Below are 20,261 nucleotides of genomic sequence, written 5' to 3'. Positions count from 1 at the left end.
AGGAGACCATCCGCAACCTCATCAGGAGCATGCCCAGGCATTATAAGGAGGTCATACAGGCACGTGGAGGCCACACACAACACTGAGCCTCATTTTGACTTGTTTTAAGGACATTACATCAAAGTTGGATCAGCCTGTAGTGTGTGTTTCCACTTTAATTTTGGGGGTGACTCCAAATCCATTCCTCCATTGGTTAATTCATTTGATTTACATTGATGATTTTTGTGTGATTTTGTTGTCAGCACATTCAACTTTGTACAGAACAAAGTATTCAATGAGAATATTTCATTCATTCAGACCTAGGATATGTGTTTGAGTGTTTCCTTTATTTTTTGAGCAGTGTATATAGATTGCATAAGACCACTGAGCTCAGTGATTGGCTGCAGCAGTCATGTGCTATAGTCATGACATCCACCGCAGCAGCCATGTCAATAAGGACTGGAGGCAGCAGAGAAGAGGCATCGCTGGGCCGTTGTAGGTAAAGCTTATATTTATCCAGAGCAAGATTAAAGGGTTTGTCACTTTGTCTCCTCTTCAGGAGCACACTGCTCCCCTCCCTTCTGGCTTTCTGCTTGCAAGCGGACTGTGCACTCCTGAAGATTAACAGTTCGGATCAGTGGCATGGTCATGTCGCTGCTGGTCCAAACTGTGCAACCTCCCATGCTGCAAGGAGAGGCAGCAATCCAGCCAGCTTCAGAGAACTTGAAAGCTCTTAAGCTAAAAGCTTGCAGGTGTGCTGCTCTGCTTACCTTGTAAACCACCTATAATAAACTTCAGAGGTGGCTGGTAACCTAGGCAATGAGCAGTAAACCACAGAATTAAAAATCCCTGCTTTCTTAAGAGGTAAATTGCACAGTTGAAAGATTCGACAAAACTGGAAGACCCCTTTTAAAGTTACTTCAAATCAAAGCATTACGTTAAAGTTAAAGGGGTTGTGTCCTTACAGAGAAGTATGAATAGTTGTTCTTGCAACACACAGATGCCTGAACCCTCCACAGAGCCTCTGTTTGTTAGTGACTTTTTACTGTCCTGGCTCAGAGTGGGGGGTCCTGAGCAGGGAACTTCTATCTGCACGTCTTATATATGTTGGTCTTGTGGAAAAGGACTGTCGAGATGAGACAACCCCTTCAAGTGCATTTCTGCCTAAATGAAGCCGTATGCTGGCATAACTGTATTATAAAACTGTTTATTCTATTTATTTTTTTATTATTCTCCAGTAGTTCCATATCAAAGTTAAGGGGGGTGTGGGCTGTCATTACATTGAAGCACTTTAATATGATAGAAAACTCCGGCAATCATTTCATTTTGCCAGGGAATGTTGCCATCAAATGAATGGATGTTTATTCTTTGTCTCATAAAATTAAAGATGGTTATTTTTCTTTTTTTTTTTTTCTTTCCCAGTGGTATATGAACATCGCTCAAGACTGGAAAAATCTTTACAAAAGGAAAGACTTGAACTCAAGAAAGCGAGAGAAGGTAAAGTCCCATTGTGCTGTGGTGTGATTGCTGTGCGTCTTCCCACGTAACAGGTGGCCTTACAGATATGGCGTCTCCTTGAACAACCAGTATATCATTCTTCATAAGTAACCTAGTGGCCATACTATGTCCAGGGCTTGGACACTGGCTGATTATCATGAACAAACTATGTCTGCTCCTTGTGTAATGTAGACAGGCTGCCAATCTCCCAACAAACGAGGAAAGCACATACTCAGCAGCACATTGTTCATTGTAAATAGGACTCGCTGTCGAGAACAGTGGAGGTCTGTGCGCACAGAATGATCTTTTATTGATCGCCCGTGGCATGGGAAGTGCAGTCGGCCAGTCTAAAGAGGCCATGAAACGACTTCTGATCAGCTTCCATGTAATTGTTAAACAAATGGTGTAAACGCTCCCTTCTCATTGTGGTTCGTATAGAGAGGAGCTCGCTGACCGTGGCTATGGGGCTTTCATATCTACATGGAACCTGCCCAAGGCTTGTTCTCTGGGTTGAACCCATATTTAAACTAGAACATTAGTAAGTTTGAACCTATTCTCACGTCAATGGGCTTTGTCCCCAGCAGAATACCCCTTATGACAGCTTAAGAAAACTCCACAGATACTCCAGCAACACCTTTTGCTTTGGTCAGCTCTACTCTAGAAGTAGACAAAGCAGGCATGTAAATCATGCAGACTTATCTCTCCATTTTCTATGCAAATGCTGACTCTCAGGCAATTAATTATTTAGTTTCTGACCAATAAACTGTGAAATTGCATTTTGCCTTATCAGCTGAATGAATGGGAATATTATTTGTATTGTCACATGACTGAATTTTTGCAAAGTACAACAAAACTAAAGTAACTATTGAGACACAATTTCTTCTAGCTTTTCGGCTTTCTCCCACCTTTTTGAGGTGCGTGGCTTAGATTTCCAAATATAAGGCTGCTAAAAATCCATATGTGCCTTACTGCTGCCCCCTAGTGATGGAAATGATTATAACATGTGCAGAATGCAATTGGAGAGATCTGGAAATGTAGAACTGCCATGGTGTAGAAAAAGTATGCAAGATAATATCTATAATGGGGAAACATGCCGATATCTGCAGGAAAACAAATGCTTGTGAATATAAAGCGTATCCTTCTCTAATGTTAGCGTGTCTTTTCTAGATCATCTTGTTTATAAACTAGAAGCACAAGAAACACTGAACAAAGGAAGGGTGAGTCAGCCGTGTATGGTCCTACACAAGCTTTACTTCTCATTATCTGCAGTGATGGAAAGGCTGATGGTTGAGGGCAGCAGTTTGTCAGCCCACTGTATGTGCGAGGGTGGACTATGGAAATGATTATATACAATGGATAAACCTGTGATTGCATGTGGGTCATTGGCATGATGGATTTTTGCATACCTGACCCTTTGTTTTTGCTGGTGAAAGGCTGAAGCCATAAGGTCCGTCAGTGTCCTATTCCCTCCTAGTCTTTATATTTTTGGGGATATTTTTGCTCACATGTGAAAAGCAAATACTACAAAATTTCTATTGGCTTTTTTATTTTGGTACAGTCATCTTTTGGAGAATGCAAATTGCGTATTGTGCATTTCATATTGTAAACTTCATTGCTGATAGCTGCCATAGGCCACGGCCCCACTATCCGTATATGATCAGTATTTTTTCTCAGGAGTGAGAGCCATAACCAGGAGTGGGTGATAAATGCAGAATTGGTGACTTGTTTCTATTATACCTTTTCTCTGATTGTTCCTCACCTGGTTTTGGCTCCCACTCCTGAGAAAAATACTGATAGTGGGGCTGTGGCCTTATATGTAGTACGTACAAGTGGTTAAAGAAGTTGTCCACCTTTTGGGGACAATTTTTTTACTTAAAATAATTTTTGCAAATGTATATATTTAAGCCCCAATTGTGTTTCGGGAAAAATGTTGCGCCATTTGGCTTTTACATTCTATTTGTATCTTTGCACATACAACTTTGATGTGGCCTGTGGTCATAAATCAGATGAGAGGAGGGCAGAAAAAGAGAGAGCAAATAGTTTCAAACTCATTGTCTTATCATCATAGCAGGCTTACTGACAAATTCTCAGTTAACTCATTCTGCAGCTATCAATAGACACAGAAGATAGACTGGAAACGGTGCAATATTTTTAATGAAAAATTGTCGCCAAAGGTGGACAACTCCTTTAACATATGACTGTTAACACTCTGCTGCAATGGTTTCGGCCATTTAATGAAGGTCTGTCATCAGGTCAAAGTGGCCAGTTTTCGCGCTTATTTTATTCCCACTGCCCACTTTAGTTTTTCGTATTTCTTAATTCTGGTATACCAGAGATTTTGGCCTTTTATTTAGTGCTTTTAGTGATTTTTTTAGTGTCATTAGTCTGCTCTGTATAATTATCCTGTGAGCCACACCCACTTGGTAAAGACCATAAAAATTAGCAAGTAATAAAAAGGCCTGTATCCCTGGGACCGTATGGCAGATTTTAATAAAACAAAAAACTGATTACTCATTGAAGTCTATGGAAAACGGATCCGTTAATCAGCCATCCATTTTTCTTTCATTCGTAACAGATCCGTTTTTTTTTTTTTTATTGCTTACTGAACCGTAACAAAAGAAAAACAGATGGCTGATTAACGGATCTGTTTTCCATAGATTTCAATGTTAAAAAAATGAATCCAGCAGAGATCAGTTATTTAAAAACTGACTTAAAATTTGTGTCTGGACAACTTTTTTCAAACAGATTGCTGCTGGATCCGTTTTAACAGGTCATTACTGGATATGTGAACATAGCCTAAGAAAAGTCTATTAAAAGGTCGCTCAGGGTCTCTGAAACCGGACCCCCACCAAACTAAAAGCAATTAAAGGGCCTAAAAGATCTAAAAAAAAATGTTTTTACTTTTTAAAGTTAATAAATGAGTTATACTGTACCAAATATGTTATGGCTCTTGAGGTGTGACAATAAAAAAGGCATTTTCTTTAGGATCTAAAACACATGCAGAATTTAAGGCTCAAAGGGCTTTCAGACTTTAACCCCTGGAGGACTATGAGGTCTTTTTCTCCATACGCACAGCCGTGTACACTAGCAGTCTTGTTATGGTTCTTCTGCACATACTTATGAATGTATAAACCGCTCAATCCTACACCGGCAATCCCCTATAGATGGCTATTGTATATGTGTGACTTGTGTGCAGTATTATCTGCTACATGGCTATGATGAGATTTGGTATGTGTACTGGACACGTTTTGAGAGTTCCACATACACCGCGTGCAGAATTATTAGGCAAATGCGTATTTTGATCACATGATACTTTTTATACATGTTGTCCTACTCCAAGCTGCATAGGCTTGAGAGCCAACTACCAATTAAGTAAATCTGGTGATGTGCATCTCTGTAATGAGGAGGGGTGTTGACTAATGACATCAACACCCTATATAAGGTGTGCTTAATTATTAGGCAACTTCCTTTCCTTTGACAAAATGGGTCAGAAGAGAGATTTGACGGGCTCTGAAAAGTCCAAAATTGTGAGATGTCTTGCAGAGGGATGCAGAAGTCTTGAAATTTCCAAACTTTTGAAGCGTGATCACTGAACAATCAAGCGTTTCATGGCAAATAGCCAACAGGGTCGCAAGAAGCGTGTTAGCCAAAAAAGGCGCAAAATAACTGCCCATGAATTGAGGAAAATCAAGCGTGAAGCTGCCAAGATGCCATTCGCCACCAGTTTTGCCATATTTCAGAGCTGCAACGTTACTGGAGTATCAAAAAGCACAAGGTGTGCGATACTCAGGGACATGGCCATGGTAAGGAAGGCTGAAAAACCACCACCTTTGAACAAGAAACATAAGATAAAACGTCAAGAATGGGCCAAGAAATATCTTAAGACTGATTTTTCAAAGGTTTTATGGACTGATGAAATGAGGATGACTCTTGATGGGCCAGATGGATGGGCCAGAGGCTGGATCAGTAAAGGGCAGAGAGCTCCACTTCGACTCAGACGCCAGCAAGGTGGAGGTGGGGTACTGGTATGGGCTGGTATCATCAAAGATGAACTTGTGGGACCTTTTGGGTTGAGGATGGAGTGAAGCTCAACTCCCAGACCTACTGCCAGTTTCTGGAAGACAACTTCTTCAAGCAGTGGTACAGGAAGAAGTCGGTATCTTTCAAGAAAAACATGATTTTCATGCAGGACAATGCTCCATCACATGCATTCAACTACTCCACAGCGTGGCTGGCCAGTAAAGGTCTAAAAGAAGAAAAAATAATGACATGGCCCCCTTGTTCATCTGATCTGAACCCCATAGAGAACCTGTGGTCCATCATAAAATGTGAGATCTATAGGGAGGGAAAACAGTACACCTCTCGGAACAGTGTCTGGGAGGCTGTGGTGGCTGCTGCACACAATGTTGATCAAAAACAGATCAAGCAACTGACAGAATCTATGGATGGAAGGCTGTTGAGTGTCATCATAAAGAAAGGTGGCTATATTGATAACTAATTTTTTTGGGTTTTTGTTTTTGCATGTCAGAAATGTTTATTTCTAAATTTTGTGCACTGATATTGGTTTACCTGGTGAAAATAAACAAGTGAGATGGGATTATATTTGGTTTTTATTAAGTTGCCTAATAATTCTGCACAGTAATAGTTACCTGCACAAACAGATACCCTCCTAAGATAGCCAAATCTAAAAAAAACCCCCTCCAACTTCCAAAAATATTAAGCTTGGATAGTTGAGTCTTTTGGGTTGATTGAGAACATAGTTGTTGATCAATAATAAAAATAACCCTCTAAAATACAACTTGCCTAATAATTCTGCACACAGTGTAGGTTGGAAATGTTTATTTTTTATGTGTATTTGCACAGGTAAAATCAGTATACAGTGCCGGGCATGTGGATAAGATTTTAACAGATCTCTTCCACATACTGCAGAATTTTTTTCCATGGAAATTGATCCGAGGGGCGGATTTCTAAATCCCCAACATTCCAATTTCTGATGTGGAAAGAGCACAGACTTGTTGTGGATTTTCCCTAGTGACTTCAATAAAGAAGTAAAATCCGCAATCAATTTCTATGGTTACAGATTTTCCTGCAGATTTTTTGCAAATACAAAGTAGAATGTGTGGGCCTGGATATCTATCTAAAATAAACCCACCTTATCAGTGTTCTATCATGTCTGTGCTGACTCTTCCCTAGTTTTCTTCCTTAGTCTTGGGGCCCAGTCTTGGGGCCCAGTCTTGGGGCCCAGTCTTGGGGCCCAGTCTTCTTCCCTATTCTTCGGGCCCAGTCTTCGGGCCCAGTCTTCGGGCCCAGTCTTCGGGCCCAGTCTTCGGTCTGGTCTCTGTGGATATTTGGGGCTGCAGCAGCCACGTGTTGACGTGTCACTGCTGGAGCTGGGGGAGCAGAGGCCAGCAAGGGGGCTGGGGGAGTGTGGACACAATTGCAGCGGAGGATTGGTAAAGTGAGTATGCTGATTTTCTATTTTTTTATTATCGCTAACAACAAATTAATAGCAAAATCTGATGAATTTGGTGCAGATTTTCATATGCAGATTTCAGAAAATTCTGCATCAAATCCGACCCATGGGGGCATGGACTTTAGTGCAGGTGTGTTTACTTTACGCCCAATGAGAATATTTATTAATAAGAAAACACGCTTTATTTTTACAGCAAGACTCAAACACCAGATATAATGCACTCAGCGTGCAGCACCAAATGTTAAAGGTAAGTTCCTATCTGTATCATAACTGTACTTTAAAACCTAAACAGGCGAGATTCAGTTTATTTGGCAAAACTGAATAAACATAGGACGCGGTTCACGCAACACACATCGGGTTGGTAGACCTTTTTCTAAATTGAAGAAAAAGGCTGAGTTGGGTGGGCTTTTCTATGCAGTGCATCCCACTATGAAATACTGTGCTTTACATAGTATTCTAACATGGGAGCCTATGGACAAAGTGTGCCTATGTACTCCTACAGTGGTAGACATCAGATCCTCCCATTGGGGATGTGTATTGGGAAATCCTACTCACCTCGTGAGCAAAGCTTGCACATGTACATTTATATAGCAGGCGCTGTATATTAGTATTATTTAGGCTCTAATTAAACTATAAATAATAGAATATATATTACTGATGTCTTGACAATAAATTACACTTTTTTTTTTTATTTAGTCCTATACTTAAAAGGGGTTATCCACTACTAGGACAACTCCTTCTCATTCCTCATGTTTGTCCCCGTGAAAATAAAAACACCTATATTCACCTACCGTGGCGATGCCGTTCCAGCGGTGTTGGCATTTGCGTTCTTGTCACATGAGCCCTGCACCCAGTCAGTGCTGGCGTTACTGTCCTCGCCTTTGGACATATTGAACATCAACAGGAAGCCAGGGCTGTGGCTGCTCTCTAACTACCTCTTGTTGTTTGAAAGCAGGAATAGTGAAGCTGGTGCTGATTGGGCACAGGGCTCACGTGTCATAACAACCGCACGTGAATGGCACCAAGGGGGAGTATACGTATTTTTACTTTAACAGGACCAAACATGAGGAATGAGAAGGGGTTGTCCACTAGCAGGCGTTTAAAGCACCACTCTGGTGTTTTTTTTTTTTCTATTTCACCTCCGGAGTGGTATCACTAATCTAAGTTCCCTGCCCTTAGTATCATACTTCCCACCCCCCGTCTTCTTCTGTTCTCAGCGCCGCTCCAGTTATCTTCTGCAGTTTATAGCCTGCTGGATCGCTTGAGAGTTTGTAGAGCAGGAGGTCTCAATTTAAGTCTATGAGAGCCAGAACGAAGACCTCATAGACTTTCATTGAGAGCTAGTGAGAGTTAAGCCCCCTTCTCACATGGCGAGATCGCTAGCGAGATCGCTGCTGAGTGACGGTTTTGGTGACGCAACGGGTGACCTCACCAGCAATGTCGCTATGTGTGACACTTTGCAACGATCAGGCCCCTGCTGTGAGGTTGCTGATCGCTGCAAAGTGTCCTGGACCATTTTTTGGTCCTTGCCCTCCCGCTGGTCAGCACACATCGCTGTGTGTGACCAGCGGGACCAGCGATCAGGCTGGTAACCATGATAAACAGAGGGTTGCTAGGGGCACACGCGCACTTAGTAACCCGCTGTTTATCATGGTTACCACTCTGCTACGGTGAGCTGTAACCTCCCGCTCACCGTAGCAGAGTGGTAATCATGATAAACAGCGGGTTACTAGGGGCACGTGTGCCCCTAGTAACCTGCTGTTTATCATGGTTACCAGCCTGATCCTGCTTCAGCAGCAGGCTGGTAACCAGGAACAGGACATCGTGGAAAGATTCTTTCCACAATGTCGCTGCTCCCCTGATTGCTGGTGAGCCTGCCTGTTAGACAGCTCACCAGCAATCACTTAGCGACGCACCAGCGATACCGGCCAGGTCACATCGTTGTCGGGATCGCTGGTGCGTCGTTATGTGAGACGGTACCTTTACCCCTGACTCTCGGTCAGTCAGGAGCTGCTTACACAGGATGGCAGAGCGGGACTGGAGAGGCACTGGGAAGAGCAGAAGACGGCGGCTGGTAGGTATATTACTAGGGGTAGGGAACTTACATTACTGGTACCACTCCAGCTCTGAAATTAAAAAAAAAAAATGCTGCAGTGATGTTTTAAATGCGATTACTTTTAACAGGCTGGAAATCGTCTATTATAGTGTACATAAAATATCTGCATGTATTGTATGTTTAGTGATACGTGCTTAGGTGCATATATTCCTACAGAAGCTAATAGGCTAGATCTTATGTGTAATAACGTCTTTCTTTCCACACTTGTCACTTGTGAAGAGTCAGCATGAGGAATTAAGAAGGCAGCACGGTGAGCTGCAATCAGAACATCAGAAACTAGGAGAAGACCTAACAAAAACCTTTAGTGATCACAAAGAAAAATATGTGCAATTGCAGCAAGAAAAGGAACAAGAGGTGTCGAAGCTTAAAGGTTAGTGACAACAGTAGGACCTGTTCTTTTCTTCCTCCCGATACACTCCAGAGCTAGATTTATAGATATATCTATATCTATAGATATAGAGATAGATATACACCAGGCTTTCCACCCAAATCCACCAGCCATTGTCCTTTAAAATGTACCTATCACTAGATTCATGCTCCCTGAACCATGGGCAGCATGAATCTGAGCCGGGCTGCACGATTGCAGAAAACATCACATTAAAACGCCTGCCAGTGACTTTAGGAAGACATATGACTAGTCCAGTGCGGCCTCCCTGCCATCTTCTCCTCGCCCCTTTGCAGTTGATTGACTGATCTCCCCCATGCATATACATCAGGATAGACCTTAATCAACTGGAGTGGGGCAGAGAAAAGCTGGCCGAGGGCAGGTCTCTCCCTGCAATCACCAGTGATTACAATCTCCCTTGAGAATCCGCCATTAAGAAGTGTGTATAAATTGTAAATATTCTTCATATTTTATTTTTTTTTTCATCTTTTTGTATCTTTTTTTTATTCTTTTTGGTTAAAATTAAAATTTTTCTTCCAATTGGCTGTCTCCTTTGTTATAGATTGACATGTGACTGACAGTCAGTTTCTGCACAGTTTGGAGGTCTTCAGAAATCAGCTCATTCATTCCCCCATTCCTCTCCAGGTTTAGCTTACAGATAAGCAATTGTGTCATAAAACACATCACCGTTTTTCTTTTCCTGTATGGACATTTATTGTTTTGTCTAACAGTAGCGTTTGGACATTATTAGGCAATATAACATTTTTTTTAAAGAGAAAACCGTGCTGACACTTTATATGAGTTGGCCTTCAAAGTTCTCTTTCTACTAGAAGATTTGGAGATTTCTGTGGTTTGTGAGAGAAAATGCTGCTTATTATTTCAAGATTGATTTTACAATCTGGGCTATAAACCAGATGGAGGCAACCTGCTGCTTTATAGATAACCCGAAAAGTCCCTGCCTGTCTTTACTTGCTGGCAGTAGAATTTGCTTCATTTCATGTCTGTTCTGTAGCAAGTAAATGCTGAATCCCTGGGCAAAAAACATTTCATGATATTTATGCATGGAAATTAATTGAACCCCCTTCTTACCAAGAGTATTAAGAGGCAGAGCTCTTCACTCTCTAACCACTTTCATGACCGCACGGAGTTTGTCACGAACCAGATGGTTATGGGTTAATCTGTGGTAGGTGCTTTGCAATGATTCAGTGCAGCCAGTAATGAAGTCATGAACTTCTCCCACAATATCCAGAGAGACCCAGATAATTCCAGATTGTGATGCCCTAGGTCATCATATGGCAAGCATGGCTTTAATTAGGAGATTGGCTGTAGAGTAGGGAGAAAACCTGTCCTATATGTCCAGATATTAAAGGGAATGCATCACCTATGTTGTTTTTGTTTTTCATAATTATATTTTTTTCTGTATCTGTTTTTACCTCTTTTGATTTGTAGATATGTATTGTATTTTCTGTATGTTCTTACCTGAGCTTCTATTATCAGCACTTAGACATGTTTTACAACAGTCACCTTCACCATAGGCAGCAATGGACAGGAGTGGACTCATTGGCTTTTATAGAACAGTTTTCTAGGCATGCTCTGAGATCTTTGCCAATGGAATTGTGCAGGCAGGGGGAGGAGGCGAGCTGTGACCATCACATATTGTGAATGGTTGATCCTGTGTTATCTGTCATTATCATATCTGTGTTGATTAATGAGATGACTATTGTAACTTGATCACTATGGAACAGGAGGTATAATATTAGGGTTATTGGCCAAAGTAAAAATTGCAAGATCCTCCTATAATATAGATAGTGATTACAGGCTATTCAATATATGTTTAAAAAAAAATTATATATATGTAGATATAGATATATAGTTTGGACACACCTTCTCATTTAAAGATATTTCTGTATTTTCATGACTATGAAAATTGTACATTCACACTGAAGGCATCAAAACTATGAATTAACACATGTGGAATTATATACTTAACAAAAAAGTGTGAAACAACTGAAAATATGTCTTATATTCTAGGCACTTCAAAGTAGCCACCTTTTGCTTTGATGACTGCTTTGCACACTCTTGGCATTCTCTTGATGAGCTTCAAGAGGTAGTCACCGGAAATGGTTTTCACTTCACAGGTGTGCCCTGTCTGGTTTAATAAGTGGGATTTCTTGCCTTATAAATGGGGTTGGGACCATCAGTTGTGTTGTGCAGAAGTCTGGTGGATACACAGCTGATAGTCCTACTGAATAGACTGTTAGAATTTGTATTATGGCAAGAAAAAAGCAGCTAAGTAAAGAAAAACGAGTGGCCATCATTACTTTAAGAAATGAAGGTCAGTCAGTCCAAAAAATTGGGAAAACTTTGAAAGTGTCCTCAAGTGCAGTCGCAAAAACCATCAAGCGCTACAAAGAAACTGGCTCACATGAGGACCGCCCCAGGAAAGGAAGACCAAGAGTCACCTCTGCTTCTGAGGATAAGTTTATCCGAGTGACCAGCCTCAGAAATTGCAGGTTAACAGCAGCTCAGATTAGAGACCAGGTTAATGCCACACAGAGTTCTAGCAGCAGACACATCTCTACAACAACTGTTAAGAGGAGACTTTGTGCAGCAGGCCTTCATGGCAAAATAGCTGCTAGGAAACCACTGCTAAGGACAGGCAACAAGCAGAAGAGACTTGTTTGGGCTAAAGAACACAAGGAATGGACATTAGACCAGTGGAAATCTTTGCTTTGGTCTGATGAGTCCAAATTTGAGATCTTTGGTTCCAACCACCGTGTCTTTGTGCGACGCAGAAAAGGTGAACGGATGGACTCTACATGCCTGGTTCCCACCGTGAAGCATGGAGGAGGAGGTGTGATGGTGTGGGGGTGCTTTGCTGGTGACGCTGTTGGGGATTTATTCAAAATTGAAGGCATACTGAACAAGCATGACTACCACAGCATCTTGCAGCGGCATCCGGTTTGAGTTTAGTTGGACCATCATTTATTTTTCAACAGGACAATGACCCCAAACACACCTCCAGGCTGTGTAAGGGCTATTTGACCAAGAAGGAGAGTGATGGGGTGCTACGCCAGATGACCTGGCCTCCACAGTCACCAGACCTGAACCCAATCGAGATGGTTTGGGGTGAGCTGGACCGCAGAGTGAAGGCAAAAGGGCAAACAAGTGCTAAGCATCTCTGGGAACTTCTTCAAGATTGTTGGAAGACTATTTCCGGTGACTACCTCTTGAAGCTCATCAAGAGAATGCCAAGAGTGTGCAAAGCAGTCATCAAAGCAAAAGGTGGCTACTTTGAAGAACCTAGAATATAAGACATATTTTCAGTTGTTTCACACTTTTTTGTTAAGTATATAATTCCACATGTGTTAATTCATAGTTTTGATGCCTTCAGTGTGAATGTACAATTTTCATAGTCATGAAAATACAGAAAAATCTTTAAATGAGAAGGTGTGTCCAAACTTTTGGTCTGTACTGTGTATATATGTGTGTGTATATATATATATATATATATAATTTATTTTTTCAATAAATATGTTTGACATAAAAATGACGATGACAAGTTCCCTATAGTTACCTGATTATAACTTCATTTACACTCTATGTACAACTTATGAAAGAAGGCATCTATAACCTGAAAGAAGAGAACAAGCAACTTAGGAAAGCCCACCAAGATGTGCACACCCAGCTCCATGATGTGAAGGTAAGGGTTTTGAAAAGGAAGGTTATATCCCAGTATGTGTTACTAATAAATGTAGGCAATTTCTTTATACCTACAGGGAAGTTTTAATTAGTAGGAAATATGTCTTTCCTGTTTTCTGCTGTCTAAACCTGGGTTGGATCTTGTAGTCCAAAAAATATGGTAAATGAAAGTATCCATGTAAAGTCTACAACTTTCTAAAAGACTTAGAGGCCGATTCATAGAACAGTTTGCACCAGATATGTGTCCTAAAACTGAACTGTCACAATTTTTGGCCAAAAATTTAGCAACTGTTTTGGTATTTTTACGCCAGCTCCACCCACTTTTCAAAAGAAAGCAGAGCTAAGTGAGGGGGGCATGTTTTAGGGGGCCCGAAAATTCATCAGAATTTATGGCACAAAGGTGGCATAAATTAAGACAGAAATGTACTTTAGTCAGAGACTTTTCTCTGATGCTAACATATACATACACGATGCTTCAGCGCAAACACTTCTTTTTTGTGTAGTGCATATCAGTTGGTGTGCCCCCCTCCAGAGCTCAGCACTTTATCCACCCATCTTTCCCACAGAATCTGACCCTTAATATCTTCTCTTCTCACCATTTTCAAGATTACTTTGGTCTCGATGAGTGAGAACAGGCAGCAAACTTTAACTGCCTCATCCTGCTTACAGCTGAGAAGTGAATCCATTTTGCTCCTGACATAAGGTCTGACGCTATGATGGAAGGCTGACTGTTCAGTGCATTGCATGAATTATATTCTGTATTTATTGGCCGCTTGGCATATTTGGCTTTCCATTCTCCGGTCCTGACCATGCAGTTTAACATCTATAGGATCAGTATAAAACTGTTAGTCATTTTCTCTCTTTATTTTTTTTTCAGCTGATTTTCGAAAGTATATAATAATTTATAAGATTGTCTTACAGTAAATGGAAACTTAGTTTTACAGGATGCCAGGATCATTGTATACATGTTTCAACTAAAGACATGACCAAGCCTTCTTCTTTCAATATAGCAACAGCATAAGAGCTTGCAATCCGAATATGAACACGTTGTAATGAGCTTGGACCACCACAAGAGTGCGCTGACTGCCGCACAGGTCAGAGGAAATCCTTGTGTCTTGCCCGCGGTTATTCCCCGCGGTTCAGTTGGCATGCTGTTTCGCTTGCATGTGGAATTGGCCCCGTCTTACTCCTGGGGTCTTCACTGCTGGAGTGAAAGCTGAGCCTGTCATAAATAACATTTTAACAAGCATGAAGGAATCGGAAAGTTGTACTTTGCTTCTCTCTTACTACTTGCTACCAGATGCATGTGCAGGATGGGAGAGGGTTAACACATGGAAACTAATCCAAGCAGTATTGTAAATGTGGCTCATATTAATGTGTTTTACGTGTCTGACCAGCGTTGTATAAAATGATATTCTAAGGTCGGCAGCACAGGATATCTCCTCACTCCCAGAACAGACGGATTTATAATCTTCCAGTTGACTCTTCTTTGCTGAGGTTACTGGCCGCCTCTGCAGTCTATCCGCAGTAGTCGGTCTCGTTGGCAATGAGTGTAACACTTTACCATAGAGCTTGTAAACTTTGCTCTGCATCTGGCTGGATCTCTGGACTTGGTCAGCTCCAGTGCGCTCCTCCAATGCTGCAGAGGCAAAGCTGGACCATGCCGCTGGTCGGAGCTGTCATTGATCAGGAGCACACTGCCCCCTGGGAAGCAGTAGGCTGAGGAGCTGTGCGCTCCTGAAGACCACAGATGTGACAACGTCTTTAATAATGTTTGCTACATAGTTTTGAAGCATTTTTCTTTTGCCAAAAGGAATCCTATTCTTTCCGCCACACCATATATAGAGGTCTTTTAAAGATGCTCTTAGTTTTGTGGTAAAGATGGTTAACATTGTGTTTAAAGTGAATGTACATGACTATATTTAAAGCAAAAAACAGTGCCACACGTATTCACAGGCTGCATGCAGTACTGCAGCTTAGCCTCTTTCACTTGAATGAAAAATATGAGTGAGATAAGAAAGGTAGTATTTCTGGAAAGTCCCTATGTGTCGCACTATGGTGATGCATCGCATGCTCAGACCGTCACTACCAGACTATTCTGTGACACCAGTAATAAGGATATGCTGTTTCCAAATGCTTATGTGACCTAATAACTTGACTGTGTCTTTATTCTTCTGCTTAGCATTTCTTTCATACCAAGTGGAAAAAATGTTAAAGGGATTATGGCGCCCTGCTGTGAATTTACCTCGCCGCTCTATTTCAGAATACTTGCTTTGGAGAAATGTGCCGGTATATTTTTTTCATGACCCGCTGCTCAGCCGTGTCTCACATCCTGAACACAACTATTGTCGCCTCCTGACTGTATGTCAATTTGCAGTCTGCCAAGATTTGAAGAAGATTTAACCTTCCTCGCATCAGGCCGCAGGATTACATGGCTGTAATTTATTCCCTATAAATCCTAAACCAAGCAATCCGTTTGACAGTTGCTCCTTTTGGTTCTTTGCCTGAAAGTGAAATGCTCATCTGTGGATCTGATGTATCATTCGTTCGTTTCTAATTTCCCTGTTAAAGTGAATGGTTTTAATTCCACTAATTAGCACATTTCTCTTCATGCTGTTGCCCAGATTGATGTATGGGGGTCAGGCCGACTTGGATGTGCAAATAGCATTGCACGCGGAATAACTTTGCCGGTGGATGTGCACGTTATGAATCTGCTTCTTAATCTTCCCATCCTCATTTTTTCATTTTTTTTTCTTAAGAAACGAGTAGAAGACTTCTTACTACTAAAAAATGCTCTGAACAAAGTGTCAAGTCTTCAGCTGCAACCAGGAAAAGGCTCCACATCCACAGTGCCAAGAATAGGACCATCCATTTCTGCCCTTTATGGACATATCACAGGACAACAGGTTATAAATGCTAATAAATTACCACTGGTAAGTGAATCATACGCTAGAATTATTACATAGATTCCTTTTAACTATAATATTCCTATCAACTGTTTTTTCTACCCCATCTGACAGCAACAAGATGTAGTGGCAGAGACCCTGATTCCAGCGACATGTCATTTACTGGGCAGTTTGAGCTATCAGTTCTCTGGATGCTGAGTTCTGTATCATCCCGCCCAACTGATTTATAGCTTTATGTGTACTCTGCATAGGCAGAAGGCTGTCAATCAGTGGTGGGGGCAGAGTTACACAGAGCCCAGGAAAAAGGAGGATCCCAGTATCCACCTACACACATCCTAAAACCACTTGACTGTTGCCTCCATCCATTTATTAACTATAGCTACCATACCTAATTGCTCGTGGCAGCCCTCCTGCTTCCTCTATGAGGTCATTCAGATGAGCATATATTCGGTCATTGTGCTGTTTGTGTGTACAATGGGCAACAGCACACTGGTCCAATAATACCTGTGCATAAAATAATCACAGCTTGTACTAGTCCTGTCCATTTTGCAGACTGACCTGTTTTTTTCATACGGCAGTCTGAACCTGACCTTAGACCAGGGATATCATACTCAAACACTCAGAGGGCCACAATCAAAAACTTGGACAAAGTCGCCGGCCAACCAGTTATATAGTATAATTGGCCCCACATAGTCCTCCAATACAGAATAATGGGCCCCACATAGTTCTCCATACAGTATAATGGGCCCCACATAGTCCTCCATACAGAATAATGGGCCCCACATAGACCTCCATACAGAATAATGGGCTCCCCATAGTCCTCCATACAGAATAATGGCCACCCCATAGTCCTCCATACAGTATAATGAGCCCCACATAGTCCTCCATACAGTATAGTGAGCCCCACATAGTCCTCCATACAATATAATGGCCCCACATAGTCCTCCATACAGTATAATGGCCCCACATAGTCGTCCATACAGTATAATGGCCCCACACAGTTGTCCATACAGTATAATGGCCACCCCATAGTCCTCCATACAGAATAATGGCCACCCCATAGTCCTCCATACAGTATAATGAGCCCCACATAGTCCTCCATACAGTATAATGGTCCCACATAGTCCTCCATACAGTATAATGGGCCCCACATAGTCCTCCATACAGTATAATGAGCCCCACATAGTCCTCCATACACAATAAATGGCCCCACATTGGAGTGGTGGTTCTGATGTCATGGGCCAAATAAAACCACCCTGCGGGCCAGATTTGGCCTATGGGCAACAATTTGATATGTATGCCTTAGACTAACACAATCTGCTCTTCATAAGAGCGTGGAGATGGCATATGTCACCCTCCCTCTGGTTGTGTCACATGTTAGTAAGTGTCAGTCAAATGACATTTCAATGGCAACTCTGAGAAGGGCCTACCTGGAAAAATAAGTCACTTATGAGTCTTAGACTGTCTTATGAGAAATCCCAGTAAGAAACTCGGGTCATTACTGGAATAACAGTTTTGCTTTTTATAACATAACATATTTCCCTTTTATATTAATGTACCCTAGATTAATGTGTCTAGGTTTTCATTTAATTTTTCTATATACATGACTACTTTTGCACATTATTAATATCTTTACAACATCTAATGTTTTGTAATATGTGTAATATTTACCATTATTCTTTCTCAGGGATTTTTCTGTTCATATGATTTTGATTTTCTCTTTTCTGTTACTTTTCTATTACTCTTCAGATGTATGTGTTTTTTTTTTTAATTCATAATTTACAATTCTTTTTATTTAGTGTGATGTTTTTTTCTCCTGGCTGGAGGGTGCATCCTAGAAACGATTCTGTGTTTTGCCTTTGAAATTTCCATCATTCCCAAAGCCAATACTGTAAGATGCGAGTGTAGAAATAAATACAAATAAAAAAGGACTGAAATAGTGAAATAACGCTGTGGGATGTAAATCCGAATCTGGTTAGCGTGGCACTACACAGATATGTGCATATTTCTTGCTAATGAAAGCGTGTTGGACTCTGCAGATAAACATTCAGACTCCGCATGAGGCCGGCCATGAAGACACAGTCACACCGAGCCAGGCTGCTAATGAAGAGGGTGAACGTCAGGACACAAAGAGGACCGAACTTCACAAGGCAGATGAGGACACTGGCCCTCCGCAGGACGCCGCTCCAGCCACAGAGCGCCCCGTGGAGGTAGAAGAGGAACATAAAAAAGAGTTGGAGGAGGAAGAAATGGAGCAAGTGGGGAAGCCAGAACGCTTGGTGGAGGAGCAAGATCAATTGCAGGAGGAACAAGATCAACACAGGCGGTCAGAAGATGATCAGAGACCTGTAGGACATGATGAAGAAGGGGAGGAGGAGACCAACTTGCTGCATCAACAGGATCACGCTGAGGTGAGGAGCCGCACTGCGCTCTCAGAGGCAAGGTTATGTCCACTTTCAGAGAAAAGTACAATCGTAAGCGTCCTGGTAACTGCACTGTTACTAGATAATGTACAGGTTTTCAAGGTCTGAATTCTGGAAATATACTCTCAAGACATTTAATTGCTGCGATATAACTCAGACACACAGAGGGGCTATAAAGGCTTCATGCCAAGACTTCATACCTTTGTAAGTGCCCTGCCTGGTTCCATACCGTGTGGAAGCCAATACTGTCAGACAGTACAAAGCTTCCAACAAAATGATGATTTATATAGTGTTCAGATATATTGGAGGTGCTGCCCGCTGATACCTCTGTAGTTTATTTCTTGTTTTCTCCACTTCTCTTCATATCAAAACAGTAAAGACCATTAGTGATAACTGTCCATGCAAGAAATGAGGTCTGGGAGTGTGAGTTTGGTGATGACCTGATGTGCATTAAGCTCACAATCCACAGTCAGCTTTACGCCACCGCACGTATTCTCCTGTGTGACAAGATGGCACTTGTGTCGACACTGTCTCCTGGAAGTCTACAATATGCCCTAATATACTTGTGCAAAAACGGAAGTAGGAGCACAGAAAAGTACCTGTGCTTAGAAAAGAAATGCATTAAAGAGGTTGTCTCAAGCTAGCAATTTATACCTAGCCACAAGACCCCCATAAGTACTGAGATTGGAGTTTAAAGGGATTGTCCACCCCTGCTCATTGATGACACAATGATGTCACACCAAGTGCTGGGAACATCAGTGTGGACATCGCTGGAACAGCTCCATTGCAGGAGGGTGGTATATATTGTTTTCATCTCCTATGGAGCCCTAAAGTGATTAAACTGGAATTGTCCAGTATTAGCGACGGACAGCTCCTTTTAATGGAGCAATGGTTGTGAATCCAGAATCTTGGTTCTCCATCTATAGGACTGTTGGACATAGTTGTGCACTGTACAAATGTATAACGCTGAACATTTTAATGGACAAAAGGCAATGATATTATTTTGGAATACGGTCAGTGGTGTCTGTAGCGTCCAAATCCTTTTTTGTATGATCTTGTTCCAAAGCCAGGTGACATTGGTTCTTGTCTTGTGCCTTTAATATGGTTCTGATTTGGGTAACTGCAGGTAGAAATAGTTAAGTTCACATGAGTTTTTGACACTGTTTTCACTGTGCAAAAAACGCAGCATTTTACAGTCCCAGCAAAGTGGATGGGATTAATAGAAATATTGTGCCCACTCGAAAAAGGCATATGCATTTTTAATGTGTTTCCACTATGGAAATGCGCAAAAAACACATGTAAACTGCACATGACTGCATTAATAAAGCCAAATACTGGAAAGTATTAAAAACAAAGCCGCTTTATTGAAGATATGACAATCAAAAACTGTAGTGTCAAAAACATGATAGAAATGCAAGTAAAAACGCAATAGAAATTTTTTTTGCAAATAACTTAATTTACATAAGATATGCAGAAATGCTGCATAAATCTACAACATTAAAAACTCCCCAAATACTCATTATGGGAGAAAAGTAGCCACAAGAGTCACATGCAGGGGCTTCTAGTATATTGTGCCATCATATTGCACAGCAGTTCACAGACATTATCATCGCTGTGCCCATTAGAGCTCACAATCTAGATTCCCTATCAGTTTGTCTTTGGAGTGTGGGAGGAAACCAGAGAACCCGATGGAAACCCACACAGACATGGGGAGAACATACAAACCCCTTGCAGATGTTGTCCTTGGTGGGATTTGAACCCAGGACCCCAGCACTGCAAG

The 20,261-nt window shown here is 41.5% G+C and overlaps 1 protein-coding gene across 5 annotated transcripts in view; it reads left to right on the top strand.

Moving 5' to 3' along the window:
* The window catches only part of GOLIM4 (golgi integral membrane protein 4), a 123,973-nt gene that overhangs the window by 60,056 nt on the left and 43,656 nt on the right, over positions 1–20,261 (top strand). The window contains exons 2-9 of one of the 5 annotated variants that reach the window (XM_073674835.1): positions 1,402–1,476; positions 2,644–2,693; positions 7,143–7,196; positions 9,285–9,435; positions 13,074–13,153; positions 14,163–14,246; positions 15,912–16,085; positions 18,098–18,469. In XM_073674835.1, the coding sequence (XP_073530936.1) occupies positions 1,402–1,476; positions 2,644–2,693; positions 7,143–7,196; positions 9,285–9,435; positions 13,074–13,153; positions 14,163–14,246; positions 15,912–16,085; positions 18,098–18,469 (1,040 nt within the window). Of the gene's footprint in view, positions 1–1,401; positions 1,477–2,643; positions 2,694–7,142; positions 7,197–9,284; positions 9,436–13,070; positions 13,154–14,162; positions 14,247–15,911; positions 16,086–18,097; positions 18,470–20,261 lie in introns of all 5 variants that reach the window. The other 4 variants (XM_073674834.1, XM_073674838.1, XM_073674837.1 and 1 more) reach the window with 4 other exon arrangements.

This window comes from Phyllobates terribilis, unplaced genomic scaffold (genome assembly GCF_046119375.1).
Source record: "Phyllobates terribilis strain yellow unplaced genomic scaffold, ASM4611937v1 Scaffold_3__8_contigs__length_932513732, whole genome shotgun sequence".
Lineage (NCBI taxonomy): Eukaryota > Metazoa > Chordata > Amphibia > Anura > Dendrobatidae > Phyllobates > Phyllobates terribilis.
This window is presented reverse-complemented; position numbering and strand designations above follow the sequence as displayed.